Here is a 17,841-nt window from a genome sequence, read left to right as displayed (position 1 = left end):
AAATCTATCAGCATAATCTGTTGAAAAAATTATTTAACATTAGCACTATTCGTCTTTTTACGTTTCTTTTCAGGGACATGGAATTGTTTTCGAATGCATAAATTTGCACACCTTCTTAATCTAATGCAACTTAATTTGATAACTTTCAAGTGAAGCAGTACATTACTAACAGAATTGCCCAAAAAAGGATTCGCACGGATTCGGTTGAAGTTCTTGGCACTTCTCACGGAATTGATGAATAGAATCGAAACATTGAATAACATCTGAATTTAGAATAAAACAATTGTTATAAATACTAACTATATTTATATCTTCTCTCTTGTCGTCTTAGCTAATAACTATGCTGACTGCTGCAATACAGGCTCATTTTACAACTACCATGGTGGCATGGTCAAGACTCAAGAGTAAAATATCAGACAACATGGTTTTCATAATTCCTAACATTTTTCCCTAACCTGCAGGCAGACGTAACCACTAACCAGGATAGCACTCAGCATAGCAGGATGCAATCCCCACCAAACTGGCTCTGAGCCTCTGTCTGGCCGTTTCTTTTGCTTTTCTGTTTTCTTGGCCAATTTTATAGCTGCTGAGCCTGAAAAGGCACGTCTAACGCAACAAACTGCATGTGTGTGCATTCTCTAGTTTTGGCATAGAGCAATTTAAAAAATATTTTATTTTAAATGAACATTTTTTAACAATATTTAGGTCCAAAGTTTTCTTTAAATTAAATCTGTATCTATAGATTAGGCTATTCTCATTATTTGCAAAGTGTTTGCACGCATTTGAACATAGTGGCAAACCCACTATGCAGAGGGTGGATGCAGCATCGGCAATATATGGATTTTTAAGCCCAAAGCGTCGCCGGCCATTTTAAAGATGCGTTGCCAGGTAATTTTTAATGAAAAGCCATTTACGCTGAGTAATGACGAACTATTTACAAGCCACGAACTTATTACAAGGTTGCATGCACGTGTTACCCCAAATAACTAATTTTACTTTTTTTTCTAAATAGTTGGCTGAAGACTGAGAAATATATTAAATGCAAGAATTTCAATCTAAATGTGTCGGCAAGATCTTCTGAAGGCGGAAATTTTGCCGATAATGCGTCGCCGTAGGTCTTTAAATCTTCGTTCACTCTCTGCACAGCATAGTGGCAAACCAGAGATTTTTTAGAATCAGTTCATTTTTAATTTCCTCATTTACTCAAGATTTTAACAGATTTCTTATGTTAGTTATGTATGATAATTCTGGTATCCAAGATACTTTACTGGTCTACTTATAGGACTCAAAAATGAACTTGAGGAAGAGTCTAAAAAAACTCTCTGCTTTGCCACTATGCTGCACAGTGGTGGCAAACCAGTGATTTTTTTAGAATCAGTTCATTTTTAATTTTCCCATTTACTAAAGATTTAAGCCAATACCGGTATCTTATGTATGATGATGCTGGTATCCATGATACTTTTCTGGTCTACTTATAGGACTTGAAATTGAACTTGAAGGAGAGTCTAAAAAACTGTCTGCTTTGCCACTATGCGTTTGAAAGCTAGCTACAACAAGACGCCCTCAAAAAAGCTAATAACATGGAATCAAGTCATGGATGTAGGTAGCCTTAGGTACTGTACATGTTACAGACTTACAGTAACATGTATCAACTTTTGCACAAGGCTGTTTAGCCTGTTTTGAGCTTTTATAAAATGACTATTATTTAAATAATAATTATATTAGGTTATTTAGGTATACAACAATATTTACAACTTTTCATTCAAAAATTGTATTTATAGATAATTACTTGCATTAATTGCAAAGTGTTTGCACACGTTTGAAAGCTACAAATGAGGCACACTTAAAAAAGCAAATACCATGCCCTGATGCCCATGGATGATGGAATGGATGTAGCCTACATTACATGCAATGTTTTTTGCATTTGGCCGTTTTAACTTGTATTAAATGAACATTTTTCATATAGTATAAAAATCTAAAAAAACGTCACATTTCTTATTCAAGTAACCAAAAACAACCCGCTAGCATAACCAAAAACGGACTTGCTAGTACTTGCTACAGGACATTGATTTTGAATTGTTGAAATCTCGCACAGATTAAAAAATTTCACGGAATAGCTCGCCAACGTCGGCGTCAAGGCCACTCATCTGCGCACTCTGATTTGAGAAAAACTCGGATTGGAAAATTTTTCTTCTCGGACTGAAAATTTTTTTTAGAAAAATATGTTTATGACTTGTAGCAACAAGATCAATTTTAAAACTGGTATCTGTCATGAAGGACCGAGAAAGAATTTCAACGAGTATTTCATGATAACAGTAATATGCTTGATAAATTTGAATTTTAAACGTGTGCAGAGGCAACCTTAAAAAAACTTCATTTTAGTTAGTCAATATGTTATTCTTGCGCATGGTTGAACTATATAAGGTTGACCCACGAGAAGTTCCGTCTTTCAGATCAGCTTTCTTGTTACGTCCACGTAGATCGAGAAACGTAAACAAACCGACGGATTGGTTGAATGGTTTGATCGCATTTCGGTGATTGGTTAATGCCCGTGACGTTACTGAGATCAGTGACGTCACAGGCGATCAACGAACTACATCCGCAAAAATGGGCTTCTGATGGGTCAACCTTATACTAGTTCAACCATGATTCATGCGCATTTGGCGCAAGAAATGCTTGTCTACTTTTTGTTCTGTGTCGGGTAGAATTTGAGCTTATTCCAATAAATTTCTACCCGAAACCAACCAAGTCGTACAACTGGCCATGCAATGATTTTCAAATTCAGTGTTCTTAAGTTACATGACAGTTTGGACGAATGCTTGAAGTTTAGAGCGGCCAAATAGTAGCATTTGGTTGTGGGTGTCAGGCGCTTGCAGCCAACAATGAAAATTTTCTGTCGAAACAAGGTTTTAGGGCGGTTAAGCTGAACAAGATTGTAGCAACAAGTTGTGTTATAGATACCCTCAGATCGCCGTAATTATTCTTTGACATTCAGAATCGACGGTAGGCGTAGGCGTTATCCTCAAAGTTGGCACCAATATTATCATTGCCATTATATGTATAATCATTTATCAATGTTCATATGCAAGCTTATATAATACTTTTACGTACGCCTGCAAGCTATGTGTACACAAAGAATGCTGCTATCATCCATGCTATGTGCGTTAATTCACTACGTGCACCTGCGTGATATGCGCTTATTTTGAGAAACAGATCTCCCGAAATGCCCGATAATTATTCAAACAAATTTTCAACATCTTGATATCTGGTTGATATCGTAAAGTATCGGCCCCGTGGTTGATATCGCCCCCTGCCCTCGGGGATTGAAATCAAAACTCAAAGGGTTGATGGATTGGTAAGGGTCGATCAGAGAAAATAAAATTTCGATTGGATGTTTCATGACACTCAATGCATATAAATTTTGCGTGAAGAAATTAATCATAGAGTCAAATTTAAATCTGCTAAATAATAATGGAACAACTTCGATATGAATATGTGGTAAATCAAAGTGAATGCCAGGAGTGAATAATTTACTGAAATGCAGCAACCGCAGTAGCGACGACGTGTGCTATCATACTCAGTCCATAGTGACAGCTACTGACAGTGACAGCCTACATATAGTGACAGCCTTACTTCTAGCGTGCGCTAGTGCATGGCAGCTACTGACAGTCATACTATTTGCGTAGGCATGCGTGTTTATATCTAGCGTGCGCTAGTGGCAGCTACTGACAGCCTTACTTCTTACGTACAGCATGTGTGTTTATAAGGAATTTAAAAGCAAAGAAAACGCCAAGAAAATTCACCATATCGATATTGAAAACGTTTCGGAGTCCAGCTCCATCATCAGTTCGACTAAACTAAATGAATAAAATCACTTTAAAAGTCAAAATTCAAAGACAGACATAAAACCTAAACAAGACCTAATGTTCGTTCTTGCTGTTGGTGTGCAAGGTTAAGCATAGCCTGAAAGATAGTTGGATTTCGTTCGAAAAATCACTGAAGGATTTCACAGCGTCATTGGCGAAGGACGCGCGTACGGAGGAATGTAACCATTGGGAACTCGTATACCGGGAGTTTAGAGCCCTCACCAGAGATTACGTCAAGCAAATTAGATCACGGTTAGTTGAGCTGGGAGACGGTAAAGGATCTCTCATCGAAATGTCATTCGGGTCAGCAGCTTCGTTCAGCTCGTCCAAAGAGCGGATAGAACTAGAGCACAAGTTAAAAGCAACCAAGGTTAAAGGAGGCGCGAAGGAGAAGTTGTTTAAACTGGAGTCTGAAAAGAAATTGTTCGAAGCTAGAAAAAAACAAAGAAAGGGCTTTACAAGAAGAAATGGCCTTGATGGAACAAACTCGGTTGGATCTGGAGAAACTTCGCATTGAGAATGAAGAAAAAGTGGAAGTTTTGAAGGCACAGATAACTACTCGTAGTCGCCGCGGTTCAATTGAAAGTGACGTGTTCGGTGAGGACACACTCAGGAAGAACAGGACTCGTGACTGGGTCATGCAGGCGCCCGCGTTCCCTGAGCCTCTCTTTAATCTACCAGCACGGCCCGTAAGTGGAATTGTTGCGTCGGGGAACATGCCTCACACTTCTGCCCCTGACAACTGCGCTCTTCCTTGTCTCGGAACTGACAGAGACCCGGCGCGCAACGGAACGGGATTGCCAGTCACTCGAGAGGGCGGGCCTCAGACGCGTGGTGTTACAGCATGCGTAAACACGCCGCTCAAGCCTCAGACGCTCTCATCTGTCCTGTTGGATGCGTCCACTCGTTATATGGCTATGGCCGAATTGAAGCGCCCTCCTGCGAGACCCTACTGCGGCGAGGCTCACCTCTTCAGAGGCTGGGTGACCTCATTACAGCATAGGATGGATCCATTGCAGCTGTCGGCCCTGGATAGAGTGGACATTTTGGAAGCACATACGGCCGGGGAAGCAAGACAAACTGTCGAAACCTTCAAGACGGCTAATCTAATCAATCCGGATAAGGCATACGAAATGATCATGCAAAATCTGCACAGACGTTTCGGTGGCGACGAGGAAATCGTGAAAGGCTTGCGTCCAAGGTTGCTTTCCTTCCCCGAAATTCGCGGTCCGCAGTCCGATCCTTCGGTAGCCTTGCAACTCAGACAGTTCAGTGATCTGTATCTAATCGTACTGGCACACATTGACTCCGTAACAGATCTCCAAACCCTGAACCACGCCCATGGTGTTGATCCCTTGCGCTGCAAGTTGCCGGAATTCTTGAACAACAAATGGCGCGAACTGAAAGGGAGGCACGTCCTGGAATATGGAGCTCATCCAAAATTCGAAGTTTTCACGAACTTCCTCGTTCAAACTGCGGACCTTCTGTGTGCAGACGTAACTCGCGTCGGTACATCGGAATCCAATGTTGACGCGGTGCTGAATAAAGTTGTCAACTCTTTTCAAACGGTCACCTCCGAAGACTTCGCAAGCCCTCTTCCGGGCTTCAAGTGCCCCCTGCACCGATCCAACACCCATGAACTAACGAATTGTACCGCATTCGCCGAAATGACGCCGAGAATTAAATTGCTTCTATAGTTGGCAGCTACGGACTCTGCTACAGGTGTCTCGGCCCTCATGTTGCCGCCAACTGCGACAAAGCTGAATCGTGTCGCATCTGCAACAACACCAATCACGCTACCGTGCTGCACCAAGAGAGGCAAGCGTCGAAACTAAACTGCATGACAGGGAAGATGAACGCTACACATTCGGCCGCTCCCAGGGGTTTTGAGGCTGACAACAGTGGGGCAACCGCGTTGTGCACCGAAACCAGCCGTGGAACCTGCTCGCCGGCCTACGGTAAGACCGTTCTGGTAGAGGTGTTCTCCCCTGATCCGGCAATCCAGCCCTTCAAAACCTATGCTATAATCGATGAGCAGTCTAACAAGTCTTTCGCAACGTCCAGATTACTGGACTCCCTTAAAATCGTAGCTCCTGCCTCACGTTACACGGTCAGTACGCTGAGTAGATTCAAATCGCGTTGTGTTGGCCGCGCGGTTGAGGGACTAGCTATAAGGGGTTTCACAGAGACCAAAACGTTTATGCTGCCGCGCCTATTCGAAAACAATTGGATTCCCGACACTCGCCTCGACGTAGCAACCCCAGAAGTTGTGCGCAAATGTCCTCAAATACAGCATTTGGCCGATAATTTCCCCCCTGTCGATCCCAATCTAACGGTGGACATTCTAATTGGCCGAGACGCCGGGAACCTTATGCCGACCTCGGTAGTTCATAACTCGATCCCCGTCGTTCATCATACTATGCTCGGTTGGGCTGTCGTCGGCGCCGTACCTCAATCAGAGTCCTTGCTAATGCGGTCTTACGTCGACCATCTTTCCGCCTCCTTGCAGTTTCCGCCCGAGGCCCCAGTCTTTACTCAGCACCTTGACGACGAAATGTCCGGCTTGACGATGGAGGACAAGAGATTTCTTTCTCAACTCTGCCATAACACCATAGTAAACGAGAAACTCGATCAGTCGCTACCTAATAATTGCCTTGCATTCTTTAGGCGAGCGGTCAGTACCCTGGGGCGCCTAAAGTTTGACCCCTTGAAACTGAGGAGATGCTTGTCCTCTATGAAAAATACATTACCCGGCGAAGAGACCTATGAACACGACTTGGCGAGCTACGGCGCTCGCCGCTGGCGAAGAGTGCAGCATCTAGCTCAGGAATCCTGGACAAGGTGGCGAAAGGAATACCTTCAAGACCTACAGAAGCGACAGAAATAGCTCGTGAAATCTTCCCCGCTCGCAGTCGGTGACGTTGTCTTACTAAAAATCCTTGAATAGGAATTTTTTGGTCACTAGGAGTAATCACCTCTGTAAAAAAAAAGAGCCTTGATGGATCGGTTAGGTCAGTGGTAGTTCGTACAGTTAAAAGCGGTACCCCTAAAATGAAATTTCATAACTACGAGCGTCCCGTTACCGAAGTTGTACCTTTGTTGCGTAAAACCAAAATTTCGACTTAGTTTATATTTTATACGGATAAAATAGTCCTTCGCATCATATTTACGAATGCGAAGCGTGGGGGAGTGTGGCGTCGTTCATACGCCCGTCTTTCTGTCTCTGTTCATACAAAGAATAAGTAGCCAACGCAATCTGATGTTGAACCTGTTAGGCCATACGTTATTCATCCTTGTGACCTGGTACTTACTACGCGGTACTCCTATACGAACTATGTAAGTCTAAGTAACCTATAGTAACTAAAAATATTTTAACTTATTGTTTACTTCAAAATTTTGTTTATTGTAAAAGCGTGTTAACGTTGTTTCTGGTTCTTGTGTATAAATGTTTTGTATTAGTGTCTCATAGGTAATTTGTTTTCAGCTTACACGTTTACGAGTAAAGTGGAGAACCCCGTTCATCTTCTTTACTCCATACGAGTTAACTGCCCGAAAGAGCGTACGACATGAACGGCTCGCTCGGAACACCTAACATTATATCGAAATAAACAGGACTAGTTATGAACAACTTAGTCCTAGGGGGACGACAAGAATATAAAATCCTAGCGATTTACTATTTCCAGATTATATGAGCTAAACGCATTATTGAGACATGGTTTTCTTGGCGAATTTTTGCTTGGTGAATTTTCTTGACGTTTTCTTTGCTTTTAAATTCCTTATGAACTTGCGATTTAAGCAGACTAATGATATAAGTACTTATGAATATCCTATTTCATATAGGACATTGAAGGGACTTGTGTAAGGATTAATAGTCTCGATGCTGGTCACTAACCTGCATCTCTTCCCTGACAGTGCCAGCACGGCCACGGTGTCAGCAGCTCTACAACCTCTTCCATCCCACTGACCCGCTGGCACTGAGACTTGAGCCGCTGCTGGCACCCCGCCTGGCAGCGCTGCCTCCTGTCATCATCCCGCGCTACACCAAACACCCACTCGGCGACTCCCAGCCCACTCATCTCCGTAAGCTTGTCCAGCCCACTCACCTCTGTAAGCCTTCCCAGCCCACTCATCTCCGTAAGCCTTCCCAGCCCACTCATCTCCGTAAGCCTTCCCAGCCCACTCACCTCCGTAAGCCTTCCCAGCCCACTCACCTCCGTAAGCTTGTCCAGCCCACTCACCTCCGTAAGCTCTTCCAGCCCAATCACCTCCGTAAGCTTGTCCAGCCCACTCACCTCCGTAAGCTTGTCCAGCCCACTCACCTCCGTAAGCTTGTCCAGCCCACTCACCTCCGTAAGCTCTTCCAGCCCACTCACCTCCGTTATCGATATGGTGAATTTTCTTGGCGTTTTCTTTGCTTTTAAATTCCTTGTGAACTTGCGATTTAAGCAGACTAATGATATAAGTACTTATATACAATCTAAATGCGTGTTTATCTAGCGTGCGCTAGTGGCAGCTACTGACAGCCTTACTTCTTGCGCACAGCATGTGTGTATATCTAGCGTGCGCTAGTGACAGCTACTGACAGCCTTACTTCTTACGTACAGCTTGTGTGAATATCTAGCGTGCGGCTTGTGTCTGGCACGGGCAGATGACGCAATCATGGAAGATGCACAGTGCGGGAAACCGAGTACACTCTAACGTCTTAGACGTGACACTTTTACAGGACTCTTACTTGTATTCATTTTCAGAAATTAATAACGATGATAAATTACGGTGTTTTTGGTGATCATGAAGGGCAGGGTGGCCCAGTGGTTACAGTTCAGAGTACCAAGATTGGAGCAGAGAGGAGCGGGTTCGATCCCAGCTCTGTGCGCCAGTTTCTGGTCAGAATCGGTAAGGAGGCCGGGCGGTTAAGCACAGCAGAATTGTAGCAGTGAGTTGCGCGTTCGAGACCTCAAAATGCTGTGAATGTTCTGCGATGTTCAGAATCGGCGACAGGCCTACGGCCTAATAAACGCTGAAACCGCTATTATTATATTATTATTATTATGATCAATAGGTTGGCACGCTCGCTTCCGGGTTCGCACGAGATAATTTTCTCGTAGTTGCCAGCCTCAATCCGTTATTTGAGCTTTGTCGGTCTCTTGCTGGTTGCATTATTGTGAGATTAAAACTTGCATTACTTTGGCATGAAGAGTTATTTCCAATACGCATTATGGCCATTAGCAATGTACATGAAAATTGGTTTTGCACAATAATTACTTGCTAACGGAACTATGCCAATTTAGAAAGTGGATAAACTTTTAGCAGTGATGCTATGGAAAGAGCAAGGTGAAAGACATAAAGGATCCATTTTTATGAGAAAAACAAATGTCTTGATCATTTCATAATTATGAAAAAATTAACAATTCAGATCTTGAACACAGCAGAACTTGAATACATTTTTGATACCATATACCAGCTCCCATAGCAATGGGAGTTGAATGCATCATACAAAATTTTACTGCAATACAGCGAAGAAGGCTAAGACGTACATTATTGGTGAACAGAATATTTTAGCTGCTAGAGAGGATGAAATCGGAAATGGTATGAAGAGAAATTCTAAACAAGTTCTAAAATCAATACCAATTAAGAAAAGATCTGTGAAGCGGTAAATTGTTGAAATGGGCTACGCTGTTGAAGAAACCGTAACCTCAGTTCTTATATACTTCAAAGGCTCAGCCACCAAATTTTTGTTAGGTTTAATTATAAATAGGTAAGTTGTGTAATTATATTTTGCTGTTATTACAAAATAGTTGCTTAGTTACTTACATAATAGTTCACGTTATTGTAGAATAAGCGTTTAAGCTTGAGTTCATATAAATTTCTCAACAAAAAGTATTTTTAGATTTCGATACCGGCGAAATTATAAATAGCAGGGTGGGCAGGTGGGATTCTCAATAGGGTGGGAAATTCTCAATGGGCAGGGTGGCCCAGTGGTTACAGCTCAGAGTGATTGTAGCAGTGAGGTGCGGGTTCGATCCCAGCTGTGTGCGCCAGGTCCAGTGGAAATCGGTAAGGAGGCCGGGCGGTTAAGCAAAGCAAAATGTGAAGCAGCGAGTTGTGAGTTCGATACCGCAACAAGCTGTGAATGTTCTGCGATGTTAAGGATCGGCGACAGGCGTACGGCGTAATAAACGTTGAAGCCGCTACTATTACTAAAAGGAAGGTAAACTTCCTTTCTTTCCCTTTTAGCTTTTTATATGCAGGGACAGCCTCTTTCCTGCGATCCATGTCCTCAAATATTGAACACAGTGAAATATAATTTTTTATGTATTTAGGAATTTATATTTATCAAAATTAACAGTAGATAATTTTTTCACCGATTTGTACGTATGTGTGCGCATAATGGGCTAACGTAAATATACAACTATCCTATCAAGAGGGTCAACGGTCAAAAAATGTTGCCTACCCCTATTGACTAAAAAATATAACTCGGTACTCACTGCAGTGAGCGCATTTTCTCGTCGACGAAAACTTGAGGTCACGGACGGACGGACAGACGGACGGACAGACAGACAGACAGACGGACATGGCGAGCACAATAGTGCATTTTTTCCATAAATGAGAAAATGCGCTAAAAACTGCTATTTACTTTGAACAAATATACTCGATTTTAATTTAAGGATAACTAAGTATAATTTCTATTCTTGCACAATTGGTTCACAATTGACCGAGTTATATGTCGTTGGTGGTTTAGTTAGTGAATTTTTATTTTGTTGTTTGAATTGAAAATCAGGAGGAGAAATATCAATGGGGAAATATTCTGACGACGCTTGCTATATATGGCGTAGAGTACGATTGAGTTGCAGATGGCAATCTCTGGTCGGTCGCCCATCATCATGTAATTTGCCTCACAGAGCTAGCAACGGGTCACAAAAGCTACTAAACGCAAAAATCTTGCTGCTCCTAACCATCCAACCATCCAGCCGATTGCAACTAAAATTGTCACCGGTAGCTGCAGGGTTCGCGCCAGATAGCAATGAAAATTCTGTGACGTCTGGCTGGAATCAGCGACTGACCTAACATGGCCTCATAGTCTACTGCACCGATGTCATTACACTCTGCCACTAATTGCCTTGCTTTACCCCCGCAACCTCTGCGCGTCTGTGGTTGATTTTGCAGCTAGTCCAGAGAACGGTTGATTCATCGGTAAAATCGGCATACGTTTGACCGATTTTTTTACCGACAAAGTGATTGTAATAAAGCATTTTAATATAAATGACCCCAATGAGACTCATTTAATGGCAATAAATTTTAATATTCTTATTTAATTTTAATGCAAAAGGGTATCACGGCATTGCAGACTAGTATTGTGATTTTTATCTGCTGTGGAATCAGCATCTGCAAAGTTTCTCACGGAGCTTGCGGAAGGTCGTAGCACGGTGTCTCAAGCAGTAGTACTGGTGCCTACTCTAACAACTATAGATTGCATTTGATCCCCTTCATGTAACAGATACATGAATTGTATTGAATTTAATTCTCTGATTTAATATATCTTATTTCGCATTCGAATTTTCTCTTGATGTTCCTTGGTTTGTAGTAAAATTGTGTTATTTACCATCTAAGCAGTGAATTATACGTATAAATTTGAAAAATATGAAAACCCTGATTTTACTGATTTTGAACATTTTCGTGGCTTTGGCTGCAGCTGCTAAAAAAGTGAGAAATTTATTGTAATGGATATTATATTTATGCTACATTTTTAGTATCGTAATTTTTTAAACTGAAGCTAAAATTATAGATGTTTTTTTCGAGAGTGTTGCTCGTATTGTTAGAATATTTAAAACCCATTATTTAATCTATGAGTAAAAGATTGTTTGTACCTATCCTACATTGGCAAGCTATAACAAATATGGTCATAGTTTGTTGGAAGTCCTGTTCGAAATATCTAATTGAAATCGACGTATAACCACAAATATGGTTCAAATTTTGAGTGTGAACCTAATACGACTTCAAAGTATCAAATTATTGTGATTCTATTCCATTAGCATTATTCTTCCTTTCCGCTTGATATTTTGCAGGAGAATGCGTGGCCAGTGGACAAAAAATGTGACGTTGATGGTCCTGGCACCATCGTAACGTTTGAAGTGCTTCCTTGGCTCCGAAAAACTCTTGACGGTAAATTTATGAATTAAAGTACTAAAGTAACAGCTTTTCGAGCTGTATTATCTTGATTCATGAGTGGAAAATCTGTAACATTTATAAAATAATCAATTAATTAGGAAGTATTAGGTTAAATTTACGGAGTCTACGTAGACCACCAAGCAAATTAAGTCAGGACAGTTTCGCCGGGTGCTCAGGGTAATTGAGTTGTCATTGTCTGACTGAGAGAAGATCGAGGCCAGTGGCCTCACATGTCAGCCAAAATTAAAATATTAGCGCACATCTAGACTTACTTTCGGCAACACATTTCGTCCATTGAATGCTTTGAATTTTATCATTATCGAAAACAATCGTTTGTTCTTTTTATTTGTTTTGGTTGTCTCCATGTATCCCAACAACTGCAAGATCACATAAATCCTCAGAATACCATAAAAATTTTGTCAGTGGCATCTTGCTGCTTGATTCTCGCCTTAATTTTGAAGCGTACTGAGGCACAACCGATGGATTCGAAGCCGGTCATAGTGTTTATAGCAAAATACTGAACATTACTGAATACAACGGAAGCAACGCGGGCAAGAGAATACCAAATTCGAGCCTTTCAAAATAATTAGAGATCTCGATATCGTATCAGAATACATAAATTTTTACATGACAATACGGATTTATATTGCTTGTTTGTCAATAACTCGTGTGACCTCAAATATCCTGAATATCTTAAGAGTGGAACCGGTATATCCATTGAACAGAGGAACACTGCATGAGCACTGAACCAGGTTAACGTATTTTCTGATTGAATGCTGGATGTTTATGAACAACTCGATGGTCGTACGGATCCTAATTGAAATAGAATGTATCGTCTGCAAGTTGTATTGAATAATTTAACGAGACTTTAATGAGTATTTGCCTATCTACATAAATTTATAATGAAAAATATAAAAATTTCATCCACTTAATCGTAAATAATAAGAGTTGGTAAGATTCAATGATTTAATGTACGAATTTTTAAATTGAAGAAATGGACGAACTGACAACGCGACTGTTGGACGGCCTCAGCAACGGCATTGCTCAGTTGGAGCCGCAAGTCGATCGCTCTCCAATGTGAGTGCTGCGAATTTTTAAATACATTTTTAGAATAAATTCCGCAGAGTAGATCTTAAGAACAAGTTGGCCCGAAACTGCATCCCCATCTACTCAAATAATTGTTGACAACTCATCAATTTCGTTTCTCATGCAGAAACTGCAAGTGCACTCTATGTAGCAAATAGCGTTCGGATAATTGAAAATCTCATCTCGGTCTCATGACTACAATTGTTATTAGGTAACTATTTGAGTTCGGACACACTAGGATCTTAATTTTTCATGTTCCAGGTATCATTTGGATCGTGAGAAATACTTCGGCAACATCAAAGCGAATCTAAATGCCTATTACACCGAGGTTTATGAAGCCGTCGTCACGTCATGGGTCAATTTGACCCGGGTTCACGAACGATTTGATGATCGGTTTGGTCGTCTCAAGAACCCTTACTCGTGTGTTTTTGCTATCAAATCCGTAGGAGGCTACCACCCTTTCCAGTATGCATTCGCAGACCTTCATCACATGGCTTTAAAAGTAGAAGGTTAGTCGACCCTTACTCGTGTGTTTTTGCTATCAAATCCGTAGGAGGCTACCACCTTTTTCAGTGTGCATTTGCAGACCTTCATCACATGGCTTTAAAAGTAGAATGTTAGTCGATAAATCAACACATAAATAAAATAAACTTCATCATAGATTTAGTATGACTGATGGAATGTAAGAATGCTTTTCCTTGGATGTTCTAATTTCTTTTTTTTTGCAGTATGTTAATTTAAAAATAAACAGAAAAAATTATATCTCTATTTGTGAGCGTATAACGGAGAATCCATCAATTTTTAGTTAGCAAAAGCTCAATCTCAGCAGGTATAATTATTTGATTTGTAGACTCTCTTTACCTATCGCTGATTACCTTAGTCCATTCACCTGATACACGAAAACCGCTATTACTTGCTTCCAGAGTCGTACTACAGAGCTGCTGGTACTCTCCGCAGTATACTGAAGGAGTTGTCAGTCACCACCACAGCTATGGTGTCTACCAGTGAGTAGCTGGACCCTGGGCAGGGTGGCCCAGTGGTTCAGAGTACCAAGATTGGCGCAGAGAGGCGCGGGTTCGATCTAATGCAGCTCTGTGCATGCGCCAGTTTCTGGTCAGAATCGGCAAAGAGGCCGCGGGCGGTTAAGCAAAGCAAAAATTTAAGCAGTGATTTGCGCGTTCGAGACCGCAACAAGCTGTGAATATTCTGCGATGTTAAGAATCGCCTGCGATGTTAAGAATTGGCCTGTATGCGACAGGCCTACGGCCTAATATACGCTGAAACCGCTATTCTATTCTAATACATTGCATTTGCACAGAACGCAAATAAATTCCAAAACAGGTAACCTTTGCCTGAATATTGTGTTGCAAATGTATGTCAGAAATGTTTGTTGTGGAATTTTTATGCGGTAAGACATTGGATGAGTTATATGAAATATTCAAATCAACAGGTTTGGTTGTGCTCTCTGAGACACTTCATCTCCAGACCTTGGGTAAGGAGGACCACGATCGCTTGCTACTGAATAACATTGAACGGGTGAGGAGTAATAATTAATTATAACATTTCATATTAGCTACAATTATTTTACAGTACGTTGCGAAAAATAGAGAAATGTTGTCTGAAAACTAAAATTAATTTAGTTGTAAAAACAGCCAAATAAAGTGAGAAATGCCGTATAATATGGATCATATAGGGAAAAATGTATTCAATAAATTTTCAAAGTCAACTACTATCAGTTGACATGGTCATGGCCTAGCTGATGGTGAGATATGAAAACTTATGATGAATTTCATTTATGGGATAATGCTCACCTTTTCATATGATCATCAGGTCGCTCCTAATTTCCTGGGTAAACTCATGACGAAGTTAGTTAAATCCGGCAATGATCCTGACAGTGTTCCTCGGATAAATTCAGAAGTGCTGGCAGAACTGGAACCGGTGCACCAAGCGGTAAGAATTGCACATGTCAATTAATCATAACGTAATTAAACCGTTCAAATCAAGCATGAATTGAAGAGATAAATTTACGGATAAAATTTGTATGATAACGAATATTAATTAATCATAACGTAGTAAAACCGTTCAAATCAAGCATGTAATATATAAAAGAAATTAATTTAGGGATAAAATTAATATAATAATATTATATTGATTGTCAGATATCATGTTCCGCTATGAATCGTAAAAAATTACGCGTATAAAATTTAGTTGAGCAGTTCAGGTCCTGGATGAATAATATGAAAAAAATTCTTTGATGATATGTGAACAATATTTGTTTAATATCTTGTTCTCCTATTCTCGTTTTACGTGTCTCCGCGCACGTAGTATTCCGTCGTTAATTCATACGGTTAACTTTGTCCTAATAATGCGCTGTTATTGAGTCAGTACTTATATGTCCACCAGCTCCAGTACCAGCTCCGAGAGCTTCACGAACATTGTTTTGTCTGTAGTCTCATGCCTGAAATGTATCGAACATTGTGGCGGAGTCAGACAAACGCAAGTCTTCAAAGAACAAAAAGAAGACCAAAATTTTCATCCGACTTCTCCAACATCTACGAAAACGAAGAGTTCTTAAGTGAGGTTGTTTTGTCACTCATGATGTCGTTCAAGAACGAACCTCTGGAAGTGAATCCCGATGAGTTGGAACCAACAGCCAAGTCACGGGGCGACTGAATCTGAAATAAATGGTCATTGAATCGATTTCTTTTATCATGAGTCAATTTCGAATCAAGTGAACGGAGCTCCAAATGATATGATACAAATTTAATTGAAAAATATAAGTTTTTCGTATGAATGGATCATAACATATTTAAAGCTGCAAATTTGTTACCAACATTCAATGTCTTAAGTCAGAAATAAGAACGTTTTCAAAGATTTTCTTTAGGTAATCTAATGTCTACCAAGCGAAAAAAAAATGAAATCTGTGAGAGGATTGTGTTATTTTTTCATATTAATAACAATAATGGTGTTGGCGTTGATTAGGCTAACTCTAGCTTGTCGTCAATTCTAGATATTGCAGAATTCTTACAGCATGCGTATTTGTATCAAATTTAATGCTCAATTCGGAGAATGCAGCCGTGGGCCTCAAATTATACTCATAAACTAGTCTTGAAGTCAACGGTCCGCCTAAAAATGCACTGGTGCGATTGGCTTATGAGCAACAAAGTCACAGACCATGCTAGAAACATCACAAGCAACACCAGTTCAGCAAAGGGTTGAAATAATAGCGCCGTCAGTTTACAGTCAATGCTCAAGTCAAGATAGTCTTCATGGAAGCTACACTTCTGCATGGAGAGATGGAGGACAAGTAATTAGTAGGAATGATGTCCGTAGATTAAGGCCTGTAAATAATGTAGGGAGTAACCGCATACATCAAAGTGAAAGTGCACAAAAAGTTTTATCGCCAGTCATGAAAAGATCCGGTCAAATGACACGAGTTTAGATCTATGAACAAGGCACGAAATGGAAAAGAATCGGCGACAGGCCACATCAGGCCTACACTTCAGAGCCGACATCACTATGTTATGTTATGTTATGTTATGGCTCCGCTCTAATAACTTGAGCACCTCTATGGGCTTTAACACTCAACTTCCTAGGCTACTCTTTTTTGTAGCATGTTTGCACAGGGGAAGGAATATAATAGTGGTGCCACTGACAGCATCTCCAATTTTGCAATTCTCAAACGAAGGATCATAAAGCCTATTTTTATCATGAATCGGACAATTTTACGGCCGGACTTGCGACCGTACTCTAAATTCCGGTCTATAAATTCAATGCTCAAGGAATATCTCCCGAAGTAATGAGCTCATCACGATGAAACTTGCTACACGTATTCATTAGTACCTAAGGTGATGTTTAGATAGTGATTTTTTTTTAAATTCCGCCTTCATTCCCGAGTTATATGGCGATACGGGCCAAAATTTGCAGTGATCAAGGAATTTCTTCCTAACTCCTTAACAGATTTGAACGAAATATCTAATACAAATTCTTAACTACCAAACAGTGATATTTAGCTCGCGAAAATTTATTCGATTTTGCATTCGTTAGCGAGTTTTTTTCTATTTCACCGTTAGTGGAAATTTAAACTGCAATCTGTGCTTAAATTCGATGTGATCAAGAAATTACTTGTAAACTCTGCATATAAATACCTAACCTCCCAACGGTGATGTTTAGCTCGTGACAATTTTTTTGATCTTGCCTTCATTTGCGAGTTAAATTTGTACGAGCTAAACATCACCATTAGGTGCTATTAAATAAATATACTAAGTTTCATCGAGCTGCGTTCTTTAGTTTGGAAGATATTCCTTGATCAAAGAGTTTGGAGATTGGCCGTGAGACCGGCCGCGCCATGGTGGGCCGCTCGACCGGTCGCGAGTCTGGCCTTAAATTTGTCTGAGACGTATCTGAGCTCTCACAAAAACTGAGATCGAACCTGCAAATCACTGCTCCTGTCATGGTTCTGGGAACTTTAACCACTGGGGCATCCTTAGTTGATATATTCAAGATTTTTATTTGCGAATTGCAATTTGCCCTATTTCCTTGCCTCAAGAAATTTTTCCTGAGTTGAATTTAATTGAAACGGAAGCAAACAATTCTAATGCTAAAACTATCGAAAGTTAGTAATAAACATTGTTCAATATAAAATTAGGGCGTTAGCTCTTTTTCGTCTTTTTCATGGTTCTTACGTAGTTTTTAATTTCCGACCTTTATTTGCAGTGGACAC

The 17,841-nt window shown here is 40.5% G+C and overlaps 1 protein-coding gene across 1 annotated transcript; it reads left to right on the top strand.

Moving 5' to 3' along the window:
* Positions 1-11,324: 11,324 nt before the first annotated feature.
* Positions 11,325-15,908, top strand: LOC108670182. The gene is made up of 8 exons (XM_018157642.2): positions 11,325-11,567; positions 11,930-12,026; positions 13,025-13,109; positions 13,380-13,627; positions 14,042-14,122; positions 14,569-14,654; positions 14,949-15,068; positions 15,522-15,908. The coding sequence occupies exons 1-8, from the start codon at positions 11,505-11,507 to the stop codon at positions 15,789-15,791; spliced, it is 1,050 nt and encodes a 349-aa protein (XP_018013131.1). The 5' UTR covers positions 11,325-11,504; the 3' UTR covers positions 15,792-15,908.
* Positions 15,909-17,841: the final 1,933 nt, after the last annotated feature.

The sequence above is a fragment of the Hyalella azteca genome, unplaced genomic scaffold (assembly GCF_000764305.2).
Source record: "Hyalella azteca isolate HAZT.00-mixed unplaced genomic scaffold, Hazt_2.0.2 contig6160, whole genome shotgun sequence".
NCBI lineage: Eukaryota > Metazoa > Arthropoda > Malacostraca > Amphipoda > Hyalellidae > Hyalella > Hyalella azteca.
This window is presented reverse-complemented; position numbering and strand designations above follow the sequence as displayed.

Bases quoted from the DNA above. Each gene is read 5' to 3' on its own strand.
- LOC108670182 (XM_018157642.2), top strand. From the start codon at position 11,505: ATGAAAACCCTGATTTTACTGATTTTGAACATTTTCGTGGCTTTGGCT. The intron at 13,628-14,041 runs GTTAGTCGACCC...ACTTGCTTCCAG, and splicing joins CATGGCTTTAAAAGTAGAAG to AGTCGTACTACAGAGCTGCT. The intron at 15,069-15,521 runs GTAAGAATTGCA...TATGTCCACCAG, and splicing joins TGGAACCGGTGCACCAAGCG to CTCCAGTACCAGCTCCGAGA.